General features: G+C 46.3%; 1 protein-coding gene across 1 annotated transcript in view; it reads right to left on the bottom strand.

Annotated features, from left to right (window-relative positions):
• Nucleotides 1-19,554, bottom strand: part of GLDC (glycine decarboxylase) — a 472,733-nt gene that overhangs the window by 135,211 nt on the left and 317,968 nt on the right. Inside the window, exons 16-17 of the mRNA XM_069625925.1 lie at nucleotides 11,626-11,701; nucleotides 3,374-3,499 (exon numbers count right to left, since the gene is read on the bottom strand). Coding sequence (XP_069482026.1) covers nucleotides 3,374-3,499; nucleotides 11,626-11,701 — 202 coding nt within the window. The remainder of the gene's footprint in view (nucleotides 1-3,373; nucleotides 3,500-11,625; nucleotides 11,702-19,554) is intronic.

The raw sequence follows: 19,554 nt of genomic DNA, 5'->3' as shown, positions 1-19,554 counted from the left end.
TAAAAAAAAAAAATGTATAAGCATAATGGTTTGTTTTTAATTTGTCGAAATACATTTGACCAAATTTGTCCTGTACCATTCGACTGATTAAAAATGAACAATTAGCCTAATACATGCTTAACATGTGGAGTGAGGGTGCAGGGGTGTCTCCCTCTCCCTACGATCGGTATGTATTATCCTTGGGGACGGGCTGCGGGGGTGTTCCCCGCTTCCTCAACATGAGGCGGGAAACTGAAGAAAAAAAATAAATAAGAAAACGGGACCCTGTGGTGTCGAATCAGACCTGCGTTAGAGGGACGGATCTGACCCGCAGAGGTGAAGTGAACCAGGCGGCGTTCAAACAGGTAAGCAGGGGGGTGGGGTGGTGGTTGGTGTACACGCATTTGGTTTGCACTTTGCTCCTCTGACAATTGATCACATGCGGGCAGTTTTTTTCCAGTCTGTTTGCCGCGATCAGTTGTCAGACGATCAAACACCACCAAACCTTAAAAAATAGTTCTGCTAGATGGGCAAGAACGGCACAATACAGCTTTGCTTGGAACGATAAACAATGCGATAGTATACCACAGCTCTGCTCCAAGAGGAGTCCTCCTGAATGTTCCGAAAGTAACCTTGTTGTACATGCTACAGAGACCTGGAAGAAGGAAGAGTTGGGTCAGCTCTTCCAATAATATCCCTTAGGACAGTTTCATTTCCTCATTTTTTATTCTTCCAAAGGGCAATAAGGTCTAGCTGCAGGTGCCCAAACATACCAGGGTGAAGGGGAGACAATAGAGGACATCTGTTCAGCTCTGCTGCATCACACCACATGACAAAGTTAATTATGCACTATGCACAATCTTAACACTGAGCAATTACACTAAACACATTCGGGTGTTTGTGGCAATTCAAAGTTCATTCAGAGAGGGGGTAGGAGGGAGGCTGCTCAATGTTGAGCCAGTTATTGTAAGGATTCTTGGTCAATTTGTGCAGTCCTTCCGACTACTTAGGGATCATTGGAAGGTAAACGGCTTGGTGCTCCAGGTGCTGTAACATAATTTTCTGTGATTTCACACTTGTGTCAACACATATGCAAATTAGGGCCCCCTGAACATCCTTTACCACACCGGCCCTCGCACATCCTAGAACCTGCCCTGGCTGCTGATAACGGGCATCATTCTGTACACAATTTCCTACATCCATTCCTCCATTCCACAGGAACTCTCTCACCGGCAGCTGATGCTTCCTTTCTCAGCAGATGTGTGTTGGCTACCCCTTCCGAGAAACTTCCCTCAATAGCCTGTCTGTTGAGAATATTGTAGCTTATGATATGGAGACTCCAAATAGTATGTTAATACAAATGTTTTTCATATACAATGTAAAAAACACTGTTGCGCACCATTATTTCCCACAAAAAAGTATGAATACTGATACACATTTTTACATTTTGTGAAAATCCTGGAAAAACACCACTCAATTTGAAAAAAAAAACCCTTAAAACCAGAAACCCTAATAATGTTAATCCAGATAACTACTGAACCCCAAAATCATGCCTAGGAAGAATGTGAATTGTTTTTTCTAACTAAAACCCCATGCATCTGGTGGGGTAGCACTACTTTACAATTGGGATGCTCTGGCGTCATCGCCGACTAGTACAATCGAACCTCCTTATCAGACACTAAGACGGAATACTCAGTCTGACCATCAAGTCGAAGATCGAGAGTGGCAATGCATCATACTCAAAGATGTTGTTGCCTTACACGGAAATCCAGCTGTTTGTTCAAATACACAGCTGTGGTAACTGGGTACCATCAAGCCAAGACAGGATTAATGCAAGTACAAGGTCCCAGTCTCAGGCCACTTGACATTACTTTGGACCCTACAGACTGGCTACGTCACCCAACACTAGCCCCAAGAGATTTTTGGCACTATTCGTGTTTTGTCATATTTAGTACAACCAACTATTTTCTATACCCCGCCTGCATAGGAATTTCCAGTACCAAGTCTGCCTATAATTATATATGGAACTGGTTTATCACACGTGTCCCTTGCAGGCGCAGGTCATGTCAGCACTGATAGTATATTCTACGGTCTGAGTAAAAACTGCTATTTTAGACTTGCTTCTACTCTTTTTATTTTAGTACTTGCTATTTTGAAGCTCTGCAGGCCACCTGCCTAGGGAGTAACATAGCGCCTGTCCTTGGCCCAGGTGCCCAAAATGTGAAGGATGTGTACTATATGTTTTTTGTCAGTTTAACTTTACTGTTGAAACACCTGTGAACCAAATTGTGTTCTCCTTTGGCAGCCCTTCCCTTGGACATTTAGTTGGAGCACACACAAACTAGTATATACACAATCGACCCAAACAGTGGAATGACAGTGGCCAGTGCCAATGCAAATAACCTGTTAATTGCGGGCAACACTGTCGCCTCTTGAAAACCACAAAAGCTTAAAATTGCAACAAACGATCACTCCTCCAACTAGGCCACATTGAAAGGAAGTAATAGATCACGTTAAAGGTCAATGTATGTACAAATGCATCGACCTGATTAAGAGTCCCAGTCTTTAAAGATTGTCACTGGAGAGAGAGCACCAAGGCATCAATGCCCTGGCCTTGTCGCCCCCAGGTATACTATGCACTCAGTGACCGGCTTCAATGAGTTCAGCCCCCCCCCCCACCCGCCCACATATTTGTTGAAATCAAGAATTGTCTTCCAACCCCAGTGTGTTGGAGCAGCAACTTCGGAAGAGCCACCCTGACGTGTTTGCCAGGATACTTCAGTCAATGTTTTGGCGCATGCTCTAGAGGTGTGGGGAAAGCACTCGAGTTAGCATATAATTAAGTCTCATTACGCTGCACATTTCAATAGAAACAACGTTCCCCTAGGAGGAGAGGCTAGGAGCAGAACAAGCGGCGAGATCCGTTTCTATACAAGATAACAAGCCATCAATCTTTAGGCTCCTAGTACGGATGACTGCAGAGATCCACAGCTCTGTTTTTCTGGAAACTAGGTGTATTCCCACTCTGGCAGGATCGGGAGCGTGGCATTATTTCGGACTCCTCCCAATTCATCATATAGCGGGACACCTAAGCAAAAGTGTTCATTCTCAGCCCAGAAAGCCGACCCCATCCTTGCTCCTGCCCTGGATGCTACTTGCAGGTCACCTACCATTAGTCTGAATTAAAACTGCCAATGACAGGGGACTATTCCTCATTCCACCTTTGAACTAAACGGACTGCAAGCAAGGACATGGGGGGGGGGGGATGTTCCCAGCTGTTTGTCACCATTCGTTTTCACATAGGAGATGGGATACAGAGCACAGAACTTCAACACGTCGGGCAAGACCGAAAAGGACTCCTGTTGGTGAATTGCCCAACATCTACTATACTTACCATGGCTTTCAGGTGGGCAATATCAATATTGCCGTGCTTATCCACCTCCACAGGCTGAATCTTCATCCCCGCCATTTGGGCACTGGCTGGGTTAGTTCCATGAGCAGATTTTGGTATGAGGCAGACCTACAAAAAAAAAAAAAAAAAACATTAAAATACATTTTAAAAGAAAAGAGCACATACAAATGTTAGCAAAACAGCAGGCGAATTGTGTCTGTACAGGAATAGTTTACACTGTCCTGTAGGAGTCCTCTGCCATTAACCCATTGAATGAGGGGTATTGGGTAATCTTATCCCTATACATATGGCCGCCATACATAATGTCGCCGGGAAAAGGTTGTGGCAAGAGAATATATATATATATGGGGATTTTAGGTTGTGAACAAGCGGCGAGTTTTGCCGCGAAACGCGTCAACGTTTTCAAATTTTGGGAGAGCCTCATTTTCTATGGTTTACATTTGCTAAAGTTTTTTAGCTGTGTTGTTTTTGATGAACTGAATAAAGATGGTCTTTTGTAACAAAGGCCCGGTATCCGGATGGAAAAAGATTTTTCGTCCTTCTAGGGTTGCAGGGGTGTCCCCCACATGGTCAATGGAATAATGTCCCCACCAAAAAAAGGGCCAATTTCTGCTGACTTTTTTGCCAGGTGACATTTTTTGCAGGGACATTATTACATGAAACCTAATGAGGCTAGCTCCAAAAGAATTTCTGGCAACTCCAGACAGGAGGGGGGCAACTTTACAGTGTCTCAGCACAACACAAAACAAAGACTCATCTTGTAGTTTCAAGTGAATAAGTGAATTGTTCCCAGGCTCTTTATAAGTTCCGATAATGTTTGAAGTGAATTTTGTAAAAATGTGGACGCTACAGTGCCTAAACATCACCTGTAAGATCCCACGCAGTGCTGTACTGTCTCCACCGCTCTGTGCGGTTTGGCTAGTTAGAGGATTTTCGGAATTCAGCACTTTCCTTCGCACTTCTGCCCTACCAGTTCCAGCAGCACCCCACTCCACCCCATGTCAGTATGCAGAGGCACATTTCTATTTGTAGCTCCTGCAGCACAGCACTCACATTTTCTGCCGGAGAGTGCGCTCTTATTCCTGACCCAGACCAATCCGTCCCCTAGCCGGTCTCAAGTATACAGCCTGAAGCTGCCTGCCTGTGGTAGAACCGGTCAGTTACTTTGACCTGGTGTGCGTCACATCCTCTTGTTGCAAACCTGGTTTATATATGCAGCGGCAGCTTGCTCCTGTGGTGTGTTGCTGCTCAACATGCCCAGGACTTAATTATTATGGTCTTTCCCCAGCACACTTGCTGCTGTCACCCTTTTTGAACCCCCCCCCGCACACCTTCCTGTGGCGAGTTCTCTGATCGGTCTTCTCCCTCGTGCTCCTCCTGCGAGTCTGGTCCTAGATGCATTCCATTACCTTCTAGTTCCCGACTTCTGTGGCCTTTTCTCCTTCCCATCTCCATCAGTGAACTATGGATGACCAGATATTTCTCAAACTTCCTTTGTCATGGAAAAGACATTTTTGCCTCCTCTCCATTGCCATCTAAGCTTGGACGTCTCCGACATTCTGCCTCCCGTGCCATTGTGCCATCTCCAGAAGTACGATGACCATGCTGTTTTAGGTAGTTAAGGTCCTCCGCTTCTACTGTCCTTGGAGGTAGCTATTCCACCTTTCTGGACCCTGTTCAGGTGCGTTCTGCTCTTGCATACATTTACCACACAGTGGTAAATAAAGATGCAAGACACTTTTAGTGAACTTCGTTCCTCCAAGGCCACATTGCACATTCTTTCTCCGGCCTCAAACAACTGACAAGAGTCCCAGTAACTCATAGGAATCTGTGAGGAAACTTTCTGAAGGCAAGTGTGACATGACACAGAAGTGCAACAAACAGCGAGTACATTGAACCCACACCTGTGTTGCTCCTGGTCCAAGTGTTTTCCCTTTACAGCTGCGGTTCTACATAGCCTTTCCTGCCCATCTGTTGCTCCATTTATTAGCGCCTGTCGCATTTGCCACACTCTGCAGAATGTAGAGAAGGGCTTTTTGGGACCATCATTGAGGCACCACAGATTACATATTCCCATGTATGGCGCACCTCTCCAGCACACTGGAGACAGTACTATGGTGCCCCAGCAGTATAAAACACTAGCAAGCATTCCCGAAGATGGACAAACTGTCACAGATTCCCGAAGATGGACAAACTTCCATTGGAAGCTACAAGGTAAACCTTGCAAGATGGCAGACCACCATCTCCTCAACCTTCTACCCGGCCCCACAGCACTGCACCCCCTGTGATTTCGGTATTTGTAGCGAACCACAAGCCGGCAGGCTTAGAGCCGGCCCACATCCTAAGGCACACATACGAAGGCACAGCGCTTGTCTCCACTGTCGTGCCGAGGGCCACAACCCCTGCCCCTCCTATGCCGCACCTCTGATAAACAGGGTAAGCGTGATACTCTGCTACATCAGTGCCCATCCCCCGTTAACGGCATTCTGATCCCGCTCATCAACCATCATCGAACCAGCGCGCTGCACCACAGTGACCAACACGGCACAACTTCTCTCTCCACCCGCCCCTACAACTAAACCACAAGTAGCTCACTTGCTCGAAAGTAATCAAACGAGCACACCGCTACATGCAACTGTACCTAGACGCTCGCTACATCTACGGTCTGTACGCCGAACAACTCTTTGTAGCCCCATTACCTTTGTATCCCAGATCGTTGTCTCACTGCTCCCGTTCCAACGCTCCCATTGTGCTCGCTAACAGCCATGCATTGGGCACGTATAATTGGTTGCTACTTAACTCTGCTACTCACCACGCCTATGTGACCTGCATTACATCCAATGGTGCCCGGTTCTGGCACCATACTAGTAAAAATATCCAGCCGTTTCATGCAGTAAACTTACCAATTGAAGCGGTCTACCCCCGCATTAGCGAAGCTGAACTAGCCGAATTTCTAATTTTGCTATTTAAATTGAATTAGTCCACGTATATACTGTACCACCACAGTTGAAGATGCCCAGTTCTGCTTCCGATTAACAAAGTCGAATATGCCCATTTCTGCATCTGATTAACAAAGTCGAATTTGCCCACTTCTGCATCTGATTAGCAAATTTGAACTAGCCTACTCTCTCGTTGTGTTAAAGTTGAATCAGCCCATTTATGCACTGTATCAGCAAAGTTAAATCTGCCTATCCTTGCATTGTAATAACTAAGTTGAACTTGTCTACCCTGGCACTGCACCAGCAAAATCTGAAGTAGCCTACTCTCTGCACTATATCAGCAAAGCTAAGCTGTACCTGGCTGGCTGCAATTGCCTACTGTGCCCACCTGCCTGTGCTCAGCCCTCAACCTACCCCGTACTTACAATTATGCCCCCTTGGCTCATTCTCATCATGGTCCCCTTCTGTGTCCTGAATAACGATACACCCTGTAGCTCAAATAGCTACATATCACTTAGCAATGGACTAGCCAAACTCTGTTGCCCAAGACACTACCCCATCCCTTGTCCCACACCGTTCCTACCCACCCTACCACCTTCCCCCCTACCGCCCAAAGGCGGCCTACTAAAGCTAGCCCCACACTAGATAACACTCCGCCCCGCCCAACAACTCCAGCCCTTCTAAGAACGACCACACGGATAATAATAGTAACCAGCCCATACTACTAGGTTACCAGCCAGTACTCAACCCTGACCTCTCCACCCGTAATAGTCTGGGCTCAAGACTCCACACCTTACCTAGTAAGTCGCCCACAATACCTATGATCAAGGAGACCAATAAGAACTGCACTTATTACCAATATTGCATCTCTAAAAAGGAGCCCTACTCAATGTCAGATTCCTTGTTGCTCATCCCACTGAAATCGCCGACATCCTCTCAGCTGATCTCGACTTCCTTGCTATTACAGAAACATGGTTACATGAGGCAGCAGGACCTTACCTAACCCTCGCTGTTCCCAACAATTACTCTATCCACAGAGCGGATAGAGTTAATGCTCGCGGAGGCGGTGTAGCATTCATCTTCAAATCCTCACTTGACCTTAGATCCATCACCTCCCCTGCATTAGAATCATGCGAGCACCTAACCATCAAAATACAAACCACCCCCAAGAGCTCAATCAACCTGCAACTCATATACAGAACCCCCCCAGGTCCCACAGGTACATTTGAGGAAGACATTACTTCACTTATAGCTGAGAACTCCAAGCCCCTTTCAGAAAATATTCTAGGAGACTTTACCCTCGGGTACAATGACCCTAACGACACTCCTGCCTCATCACTCGCCAACGCTATCAGAACATAACTATACTCAAATTAACACTACCAACCCATCAGAAAGGCAGACCCATCGATTGGGTCGCAGCCCATAACTGCAACATCACCTGTAAAGCACCACAACCTCTTGTATGGACAGACCATTTCCTCTTACCTTTTGACATCAGCGTCAACAACCCCAATCCCAAACAATGCCCTTTTACGCCTGTCTAACCAGAAACAAGCGCAACATCACGGCAGACACCCTGACACCATTGGTTCTCCCCCCTCCTTAACTCGCTTCCAGCCACTACTGACCTTAGCCTCCTAGTCAGCACCTACAATGACGCCATGACCAATGCCATTGACGCCGTGGCCCCTCTAAAGTTACACAAAGGCAAATCCAGAGCGCATCTGAACTCCTGGTTCACCCCTGAACTCAAAATCCTCAGAAAAAAGAAAGCTAAGATGGAAACCATATGGAAAACTACTCCTTCAGCTGAAAATAAAACTAATCTCACGACCATCTCCTTCCTTTTCAAAAAAGATACACTCCGCACTAAGAAGGAAGCCTACAATGTGAGAATTGATAAGGCAGGATCCTCTGCTAAAGAACTTTTCACCTTTTGAAGGAATTAGTAAACCCTAACCCACCTTCAGACACTTGTGTAAAAGACAAACCTTGGTGCACCGGCATCCAATCTGCCCTTGCCAACAAAATCAGTGGCCTTCAAACCAAAATTGAGGCTAAACGACTACAACTATCCAACAACAACGCCGCCTCCACCCCTACCAATACCACAGCTGGATTCACATTCAAAAAGGTTACTATACCGGAAGTCCAAAAAATGATTGCATCCCTCAAACCCTCTAATTGCAAAGGGGACAGCTGCCCTGCCCAGATTATCAAAGATGCTGCAAGAGACCTCTTCCCCCTTCATCTCCAAACTCAAACCTATCCTTCTCCACCAACTCTGTACCCAACAACCTGAAACAGTCATGGGTTCTCCCACTCCTAAAAGAAAATCCTTAAACCCAGCCATCCCTACTAACTACAGGCCGATCACCATGGTACCCTTCCTGTTAAAAATCCTTGATAGAGTTGCCTACTTGCAAATCCAGAACTACTTAGAATCCAATCAATTACTAGGGTTGCGTCAATCTGGCTTTCGACCTCAACACGGAACAGAAACTGCCCTTGTTGACCTCAAAAGTAAGATTGATGACATCAAAGACATAAGGTAAAGCGGCCATGCTGCTCCTTCTAGACCTCTAACCATACTTTGACTTGGTCGATCATAAAATACTATGCAACCACTTGTCATCTGCTGCCCATTTCTCACCATCAGCTGTTATGTGGATACAATCCCCATGAGAGTTTTTTCACCGGTAGCTGCAGCAGACCCCATACCCATTACTTGTGGTGTCCCACAAGGATCTTGTGTTTCCCCTACCATCTACAACATTTTTACAAAACCTCTCTTTGACAAATTGGACCATCTGGGTGTCACCTACACAAACGACACCCAGATGCTCCTTACCATCTCTGGCAACTACCAGGCTGACGTCACCAGGATTAACCAAGTCTTTTCCATCATTCAGGCATGGATGGCCACACATGGCCTCTGCCTGAATGGTGAGAAGACGGAACTCCTTCTGGTCGGTTCTCCCAATAATTTACAGAAACTTAGCCCTGACTACACCAACATCATAATTGATGGTAACACCATCCCCGTCGCTAAGAGTGTGAAAACTCTAGGTTTCTCCCTTGATGCCAATACTAACCTTTCAAAACAAGTCAACATGACTGCCTCTACTACTGCCTATACTGGGAAACTAATTAGAGCCCGCAGACCTTTTCTATCCATGAACAGCTGCCTCACATTGCGAGCAGCACTAAACATCCCTAGGAGAGGGCACATCTCCCACATCAGAATTTCTTGCAAATGGCTCTCCATTCAAAAAAAAAAAAAAAAAGAAACCTAAAAACGGTCTTCCCTACAAAGCCTTAAATCACCTAGCCCCCCCATATCTAACTAATAAACACTCTTTGAAGCCAAACACCAGAATCACCATATCCGCTAACACTCTTTGCCTCATTGTGCCCAGATTCACCTCTAAAAGAGCTGGCGGCTCAGGTTTCACGGTCCTCTCCCCTCAACGCTGGAACTCCTTGCCGCTTAATATCAAATCGGCCGCTTCATTTCATCTGTTCAGGAAGCTAGTCATTGGTTGGCTACTGGACAAAACTAAAAACTAATCCAAAGCCCGACTAGGACCATGAGCACTGTATATACTATTCAATTGTCTCTATTGTATGGCCTAATTTCCGCCGATTGTATATATTGTAGATCACTTCTACATAATGTAGAACTGTAAATTCTATATATATTGTACCTTCTGTAACCTGTCTGTAAGCACCCTTTTACTCCAGGGTCTGGTGCGCTATATAAATAAACAAACCAAACAAACAGGATCCAAAATATCAACTATGCTTTGAGCTGAATAGGCGATGGGGCCAGGCACCCACTGCTAGGTCAAGTAAGATGATGGTTGGCAGTTAAGATTATGTGTAGCGCGACACTTTGCTTGGAAGAGCAGGGTCCAGGAGATGCTCTTTAAAAAGGTAGGAGTGGATTCAACATTTCACAACCGGACCCCAACTTTCTGCAGACACAGTCTCTACTAGAAGCAGATCAATGAACTTCTAGAAGAATACTCATGAGTTATTGGAATGTGAGACTTTGTTAATCTAGTTTGTTGGATATGCATAGATTCCAAAATATACAGGTTTCACTACCGTAAACTTTGGAACTTTCGTATAAGAAGGAGATCTACCCAAATTCTAACCATGAATTATCTGCAAGGAAACCTTTATGCTTGATAGCCCTAAATGAGGAATTCAAGTGTAGGTTTGTAAACCTTCAGCATCAGCACTCTACGTTTCCGAGCATTTCCACCTAGCCTAAACATTCTTTAATGCTATAAAGTTTGGAAAACGAGGGAGTAGATTTAAAATTTCTAGCCCAACATATAGATAACGTTTCATACACTCACTGCACCCTTTTGCAAATTAGAAACACAGCATTTGTATGTATACACAGCACTCAAGGACCTATGTAGAACTATTGAACGCCAAGATGGCGTAGGGCAAAAGGTTCAATGTAATTTAGAGACTGAGACAGATGAAGGCCATTTGCAAGTATTAGGTTAACATGTTCTAAACATGTGAGAAGGTTGGTCTCAAACCATGATCCCTTGACGTAGTCTGACTCACCCCTGCCTTCCAATCGGAACCCAGGTTTTTATCCCATCATCGGCAAGTGTCAACCGTAAAGAACCGATTACGATGAGGTCAAAAGCGATAGCTCACATAACCCCCAGTTCTGTGCAAGTATTCCTGACAAAGCTGTGCATGTTTAGCAGCAGAGGAAGAGCACACAACTGCAACTGCTGCCAATGCATTTGCCACAGCCCGCTGCTAAGCAAACATCCACCCTCGAGCATCTGGCCAACTGTGCAAGATCAATGATTGCATTGAGGACTACTGTCTGAATAATACAATGCACGTGTGCCTTATATAGCTTCTTAAAGGCAGTGCCAACATTCATGAACTGTTGGAAGAACTACTATTAATCCATACAATGTAAGAAAAGTATGAACATATCCAATTGAATGACAGTGTAGGTAGAGCATAAGGAATATGGTGCCTTTCTTTGTGTGACTTGCAGAGTTTACATGTATTCCAGTCCATCTGTATTTGTATTAGCAAATTAATGACAACATGAGGGGTTATGTTTTCAGCCTCCCAACTTTGTCAAGTCTGTACCCATCACCACCTGGCCCTACGTGTCGGTCCAGGTCGGCCTTCATGATTCAGACCTCTTCCAGTATTGGGGTGTTGCCATAAATCATGAGTCGATGTGGAGGCAAAGACAGATGAGATAGGTGTAGTTATCACACAAGACCATGTCACACTTACAGTGCGGTGGTGCTCTCCTTTCCCGTTCAGAAAAGCCTTGATCGCAGCCAAGCCAGTGTACTCGCCTTGGGCACCGCTGGGGGTGTGTGGGGGCAGGAGGGAGGGGAAGATACAAAAAAAAAATCCAATGTCAAAAACCTTTAGTCTGATAAAATCACAAGATTCTATATTGAATTCATATGCTCAGTCAACAAAGGCTTTACATATAAAAATCATCAGAAGAACTCCAATTGCATCACAATACAGATTGCCATAGGTCATGCATATTCACATTGTTGCATCCATTATCATATGCTTGTAAATATTTGCCCGTTAGCGAGTTAAGACTCTCACAGTAATGTATAATGGGTTTTGCAGATTCTATGACTAAAGAAAAAAGATATTCAATCTAGATTTGAATTTCGCATCTCACTTTGAAGGAATTCCATCATGGTTGCTGTTGTGCAAGCAAGAAGGGATAGTCGTTGCCAATCCATGGAATCTTCAATGCAAATCCCAAAACAGACTTAAAAACGAATGCATCGGCTATCTTTCTAAACAAAAGTAAGCAACTTACTTCACAAAACATTTTACGGGCATAAATGTTCGTAATGAGTACATGCCTACAGCACTCATTACAGGCAAATAAAGGCAAATTTCATATCAGGCATTCTCCCCGATCCACAGCGCCCATTTATTTTGCTCGAATTGAGAAACTGTTTACACAGTTTTTCAATTAGAGAAAAAAAATACTATTAGAACATTCAGACGGGGGGAGGGGGGGCATTACCGGTCGGGCTTGTAACTAATGCCCTCCCACCCCCTCAGGTTCTAGTGCTTAAATAATTCAATTTAGACCGTCAGTTATAAAAATACAATCATTTATTTAAGCATTCAGAACGCACTGAAAAATTAAACGTGCAGGTAGTAATATCACACAATAGTCTAGAATACAAATATATAAAACCAGCCGGATGTTCACTTGCTGAGCAATGCAGGCAGGTAAAGCAGATGCAGTAATGATGGGAACCAGCCACAAGTTCAATATCCTATCCGAAGATGAACGGGGGCTTGTGCCCAAAAGTCACAGGGTTTAACATCACGGGCCTCATTGTAAGTTGGGCGGTGCAGCAAACTTGGCAGTAATAGCATATACCATGCCATGACCACATCACAAAACTACGACTTTGGGGGTAAAGTGGAAGAAAAACCTCCAGCAACAAGCTGGAGGTATTTCCTCCACCATACCACCTAAAAATCGCCCAATTCAACAGTATTACCACCGGTGGAATCACTGCAGGCGGTAATACTATTGAAATACCCTATTGAGTCCTAATGGGGACTAAAGCCGCCTACCACCACTTGTAATCCGGCGGTAATACCAGCAGACCAAGTGTTGGTATCATCGTGGCAGAATTACTGCCAAGATAACACCAAACTTGTGATGAGGCAGTGTGTTTCTCACCAGTAAGTAGTCCCTGTAAGGAGGATGCAATGGGATTGTGGTGGTAGTGATTAGTTTCAGATTATTAAAAGGTTCTACAACAATTTAGCACGAGGAACTTGTTCCCAATGTTATCTTATGGAGGACAGGCACACTGATGCTAACCAGCCCCCCCTCACCCCTCAAACTCTGAATTTCCCAAATGTATGTGGATCGTCTGGGTCGCGGGGGATCAATCTTACGCCCTTTGTTCTGGTGAGCGGTGCCCATGAGTTCCGGTGAGGATTCTTCTGGTCAGACAACTGCAAGTTGCAACCCTTTTTGGCGCAGAATCGAACAATGCAGACCTTCTTGGGACACTTCAAAGGATGGAGGAAGGAGTGTTCCAGCATCAATCACTGTTTGCAGGTGACAAAGGCTTCCTTCCAGTTACGGTCACAGCAGCTGCTCAGGACAGGTTCCCTTGAATTGAGGAAGCTGGAACTCAGGGAGAAGGCGACTTGTCGCACAAGCTGGCGATTACAAAAGTTCCATACTCGAGCCCGGAACAGCGATGCTTCTGGCGAGGTAGCCCATGGGAGAGCTGGTCAGTCCACCATGCAGTTGAGGGACACTTCCGAAGGCTCTAAAGGGGTGGCTCTTCAAGAAGGCCTTGAGACTAAATGGTCCCACTAGTTAAAGGGCTGAACCCCCCCTCAGGGTCTTCGGAGATCAGGCTGAGGAGCAGGGCATCACTGAGCCCGACACAAAGGGACGGTGAGCCACTTGAGGAGCCTTCTTCGGATCTTCAGTGGTCTGCTCTTTTTCAAGGGAGTCTTGGCTCCAACATAGATCTGAAGAATAGCTGCAGAAGTCGTCCTCTTATCCAAAATCTGAGCTGGAAGCATGTCCAAGCCCTCCAATGTTAAGGATCTGCATCATTTCAAACACCCAGGAGTCCAATCAAGGGCAAACACTGGTTTCACATCTGCCTCAGTAGCAGACTTTCTGGCACCAGTGATGTTGACCAGGATTAGACAGTCCGAGCACCCCCAGTGTATCATGGAGCCATTTTATTAGGATGGAATGGTTGACTGTGTCAAAAGCAAAGGAGAGATCAAGTAGAATGAGGACAGCTGCAGAGTTAGAATCCAGAGATGTGAGCAGTTCTTCACGGCCGCTCAGAAGAGAAGTTTCCGTGCCTCTAGATGGTCGTGGAGGCAACCAACTAGTTCAGTGTGTGTGGTATGTTGGGGGATGGCCAGCTTCTCCAGGTGTTTCCTTGGGAAGGGGGTGATTTACAGCGGTAGTTCACTGGACAAGTGGGGTCCGCTGAAGGTTTTTTTCAGGAGGGGCCGCAAAAGGAAGTGCTTGAGGGAGGAGGGGAAGCATCCAGTGGCAAAAGAATGGTTGCAGAAATTCACTCCTCTACCTCCAACTCACTCAGGTTCAGTCGCTTTTCTAAGAAACGAGCTGGGGGTAGATCGGTCTTGGGCTGGGGCCTCTCTCCCAGAAGCACTTCAAGACCTTCCTCTTTTCTGCCTTCGCGCCCCCTCTCCCCTGCTGATCTGTTCTCTCTTGGCACCATGCGCCTGGCCACCCTCTGTCTTTTGGGCCCCGAGTACCTGCTCATCCTGCCACCCTCCCGCACTGCCTCTGGGCCACCCCTTGCACGGGGGTCTGCATCTGTACCCATACAGCCCCCCCTTTTTCTTCCTGCACTTATCAGACCTACCCTGTCTGCTACCTTAAACCTAGCACTTGCAAATCGCTGGCTGCATTACCACCGTTTGTTGCCTTTATTATTTATTGTTATTGATCTGTTTCTCCTCTGCTTCGCACTTTCCAACTCTCCCCCTTCCATGCACTTTTCCCCTCCCCCCTCTTCCATGTACTTGCGCGTTCTCAATGTCACTGGGCCTAGTAAGATCGCTGTTTTGTTCTCCCCTGTTCCCCTCCCTTGCCTTGTCGCGCTCTGCAACACTTGTGTACGAGCGCGATAGAAATAAAATATCAATCAAAAGCAAGTGCAGGGGCAAGAGAGCTTAGTGGTTCTGGAGGAGCAGGGGGAAACTTGTTCGGAGGAGACCTTCATGAAGCGGAAAACTCTGGTGACCTCATCAGGTGTGACGGGAGAAGGAGGAGCGAAAGGAAGAAAGGAGGGTGGGAGGCCATAGGAGGCAAAGGAGTGAAGGGGGGGTGCAAGGGTCCTCAGGATGTCCTGAGTTTTAATAGTAAAGTGTGTGGCCAGTGAGTTGCAGAGGGCTTGGTTGAGAAAGGGGATGAGGAAACCAAGGATTGGCTAGTTCCCTGCAGATTTTAAGGAGTTCAGTCGTGTTATTGGATGCATCCGGGACGCGTGCCTGGATGTGGGCCAGATGGAAAGTCTGTATTGTCTCTGGAGCAGGCGACAGGCCAGTTTGTCAAAGGGTGAGCCAGAGGTCTGCCACTTCCATTCCGCAGCTCTGCACTTGTGTTTCAGGGCTGCATGTTCAGAGTCATACCAGGTATTACGCTTAGAGGCAGGTTTCAGGCAGATCCTCATGACTGGGGCAAGACTGAGTGTTAGTAATGGCCAATGGAGGTAGAGGTAGTTGTCTGCAGTGGGGGGAGGCAGAAGAGGCGGGGGGTGAAGGTGGATGCAAAGGCAGCAGCTGCCACTCGTTTCATCGGGCAGATCTTCGTGAATGAGGTTGTCAGGGATTTAGGAGGTGGGTCAGAGGGCCAAGAGGACTCGGGTGAGAGGAGAGAAGAGTGGTCTGAATAGGAGAGAGGGGTGATCAGTGGGAAGGAGAGTGAAAGATCAGAGTGGATGAGGGCATCAAGAGTGTCCAGCCGAATGGGTTGGACCAGAAAGAATGTCGAGGGTGAGCGAGGTGCAAAGGTCACGGAAGAGAGTGGATGGCGTGATAGAGGAGTCCAGATGGATGTTGACAACGCCCAAAAGAAGGAGTTTAGAGATGGTTGTGAGGAGAGGAGAAGTCGGCACATTCAGAGAGGAACAGGGTGGTAGAGCCAGATGGCCTGTAGATCGTGGCAATGGTCAGAGAGGAGGGGGGAGATGGCCAGCTTGCAAACTAGGCTCTCAAAGGAAGAGTAAGGCTGGGCGGATATGAGGGAGGACGTGACCCACTTGGGGAAATATCAAGGCAACCCAACCGCCAGCACAGTTAGGGTGAGGCTTGAAGATGATCTTATAGCCATCAGGGAGAAGGGAGTCAAACGCAGTGACTGAGCTGGCATTGAACCACGTCTCGGTATGAGCGAGAATGTCGATGTCGACCTCTTCAAGGAGGAGGCAGATGTCGGCAGAGTGTTTTGTGGCTGATCGAGCATTAAGTATAGCTAGATAAAGTAGGTCTCCACCTTTGAAGGCTTTCCGAGGAGGGGTACAGGGTACACCAGCCGGAAGGGGTGGGGGGGAGGGAAGAGAGTGGAAGAGGGAATAGTAGATGTGGGAAGGAAGTTAATGAGGGACAGCGGGCGTAAATCAGAGAAGGAGGTTGGGTTGAGGACCCTGAACCAAGATAGTGTCAGTGTGATAGTGTTAGGTAAGAATTGTTACAGTCCAACTGGTGTGGGACTACACAAAACTGATCTCTTGGTATTAGGTAACCCACCATTTAATATAGGCCTGTACTACACAAGTTGGTAGTGTGACTGAGCAGACAGGCTTATTTTAAGAGGGGTAATGCGAGCTGTAGAGCTGTAAAATGATCTCAGTAAATACAGATATCCAGGTAAACACTTCTAGTATAAATATTTATTTACCTATACACAAAGATAATTAAAGCACTCTTTAAAAAGCAGCAACTAATAGTAACATTAAAGGAGAGTTCCGGGACTTTTTTTTTATTGTCCCTACGGGTCGGCCATGTGTTTGTAAGCATAAATCGGTAGATCGTGGGAAACTTTCCTATGGACCTTACCCGACTTTTCGCCCCTTATCGCACTCGAAATCAGCCTCCATTTTGTGATAATCCTATCATTCCGCCGCATCGACCTGGCTCACCTGCCTTTGCGGCACTAAATCAAATCCCCCGCCCCTGAGCCTGACATCAGCAGACGCGTACTGCCCATTTCAAGCACGTCTCGTGTCAACAATCGCTGCGCCTCAGCTATTGACGTGTTGCCATGGAAATGGCAGGACGCCTCTTTCCCCAATAAGTATAAACAGACCGTTTCACAACATACAGCAGCAGATTTTCGATTCCATTCCTCTCTCTGTGTTACTTTGAGTATTCTGTGACTCGTTTCAGTGCTCTGGTCAGCTACCTTCGCCGCTTGTAGCACGTGTGAACAGATACCAGTACCACCGCTATAAATTATTTTACTATCTTTACCGCACAATGGCCACAATAATGCCGTATATGTACGAGCCCGAGTACACCGAGGAAGAACTACTGGAAAGGCAAGCACGCGAAAACGATGGGGATTCGGACGGCAGTTGGGAGGACCAGTCAACGGATGAAGAGCCTGGACCATGTCGCATGGACGGCGTCTCCACCTGGTGCACGTGCAATCGGTGCGAGCTAATGCCAACTGAGGAGGAGAACTGCTGCTGCCGTGAAAATTCCGGGTGCTTGGCCTACATTTCGGAAAGCGAGCAAAGTCAGCAGGAAGGCGAGCCAAGTCCGCAATGCATCACCGAGCTGCCAGAGTTCAGGGAAGCCTGCCTCTCACGGACAGTGTTGAGGATGATGATGGTGCTTATGCACGAACTTCGTGGCACTGTTCGTCCGCGTAATCCGAGTAACGAGTAAGTATACTCTGTTTGTGATGTCAGTGATGCCACCACTATTTCATGGTCGTCTCCCACATATAAAATTACATTTACATCTCATTGGAACGCATGTAAATTGGTTCCATATAGTGCATTTTCTAGATATAATTTTTTTCTAAGGAAAATGACATGTGTTACCTGAATCGACATTGATAAGAAAGTTTGGTCAGTTTAATACAGTTTGCATCTTTTTTTTTTCACAGGTGGTACAGGCTGGTGGCCTATCGTTGCTTCACTTGGTGGCTTCACGGGAGGCTCGGACACCGCGTTCGGAGAGTAATACCTGCCTGTGCGGTACTTGCCATTAGACAACATTTCCCCAGTGACAGTGGACAATACCGCGGATTTTCCCTCGATGTGCTGCAACCTCAACTTTACAATGTGTAATGTTTATTATTTATGTTTAATTAAAATCTAAAATAAAGCCCAACATATATTTTAACAATGGTTGTTTTGATTTTTTAAATGAATCTAGTGTATATTCTCCTGGGAGGGTGAGGTATTTATAAACTCACCCCCCTGCCTTCCATGTAGTAGATCCTGCAGCCATCCTCTTACATTCAGTTAGATGGCCTCTCCTTGGTGAGGCCCTGCGGCAAACGGGTCTTGTCTGCACGACCACCGCCCCGATCCACCCCCCGCCCTATCAAAGGCAGTTCGCACCGGGGTACTTGAGCTGCTGGCAAGTGGAGCTGTCAGGGAGCGATAAAGGCCAAGAGGTGCCAAAGACCATGTACACTTCAAAGTGGTCTATAGAGCATGGGTTTGTTGTTCCCATGTCTACCTCCAGACCCCGTGTCTCCTGCCAAGCATCCCCCTCACGCTGGACGGCCCCCTGCAATCCACATAATGCCACGACATATACACGTCATTCATTCACAAACACACCCCTGGTTCGAATTCTTTATAACCCACTTCATATTTCTAATGAGAACTTCTTTGCGCTTTGCTAGTCAACCCGTGAAGGTGCTGGTTATCTGCTCTTCGTCTCTGTGAACTTCCGTGACCACTTTGAGCAAACTCGTCAGTTTGCAACCTGTGAACTGCTCCCTGTTCTACGACAAGAAACTACTCTGATCCCTGCATCTAACTGTTTGTTCGTCAAGGTAAGTCCATGTACCATAATCATTTTGCGTCCAATTTTTTAATTTATATCTATTTGCTAGTAGTCATCAAATTGCATCCATGTTTTCTTTTCGTTCACGACAGTACATGCAAGGAACTAGTCACATGTTCTGAGTTTAGTCAAATTACTTTTTCTATTTTTTGAAAGTTATTGAAATACTTATCCGCATGTGAATAACGTGTATAGTTCCAAGAACCAAAACGGACCTTGCATTGAACCTTTTATGTGTCATTTACTGTTTTAACACATTGGTATTCATAGAGAATTGTTGATCTTTACTTTTCAGAACTTTCCATAATGCCTGCCTGTTCCATTGGCGGTTGCCCTTCGAAGACCCATAACAAATCTGAAGGTACTATAATGCATGTTTTCCCTAAGACAATAGATCAGATAAGAGAATGGGTCCGATATTGCGGATATCCAGCCTCTGAGCTAGAAAGTAGAGTCCTAGAAGTCTTTGCGGACAAGAGGGGTGATCGATACCGCATCTGCAGCAGGCACTTTAGCCCAGACATGTACTCCACATCATTGCTAATAAAGAAGAAAACACCGCGAGCGAGGCGAAAATTGCTCTCAACCGCTATTCCCACTCTATTCGTCCACATCCCTCCACTGGTG

This window comes from Ambystoma mexicanum, chromosome 6p (genome assembly GCF_040938575.1).
Source record: "Ambystoma mexicanum isolate Mex_15411 chromosome 6p, UKY_AmexF1_1, whole genome shotgun sequence".
Classification (NCBI taxonomy): domain Eukaryota; kingdom Metazoa; phylum Chordata; class Amphibia; order Caudata; family Ambystomatidae; genus Ambystoma; species Ambystoma mexicanum.
This window is presented reverse-complemented; position numbering and strand designations above follow the sequence as displayed.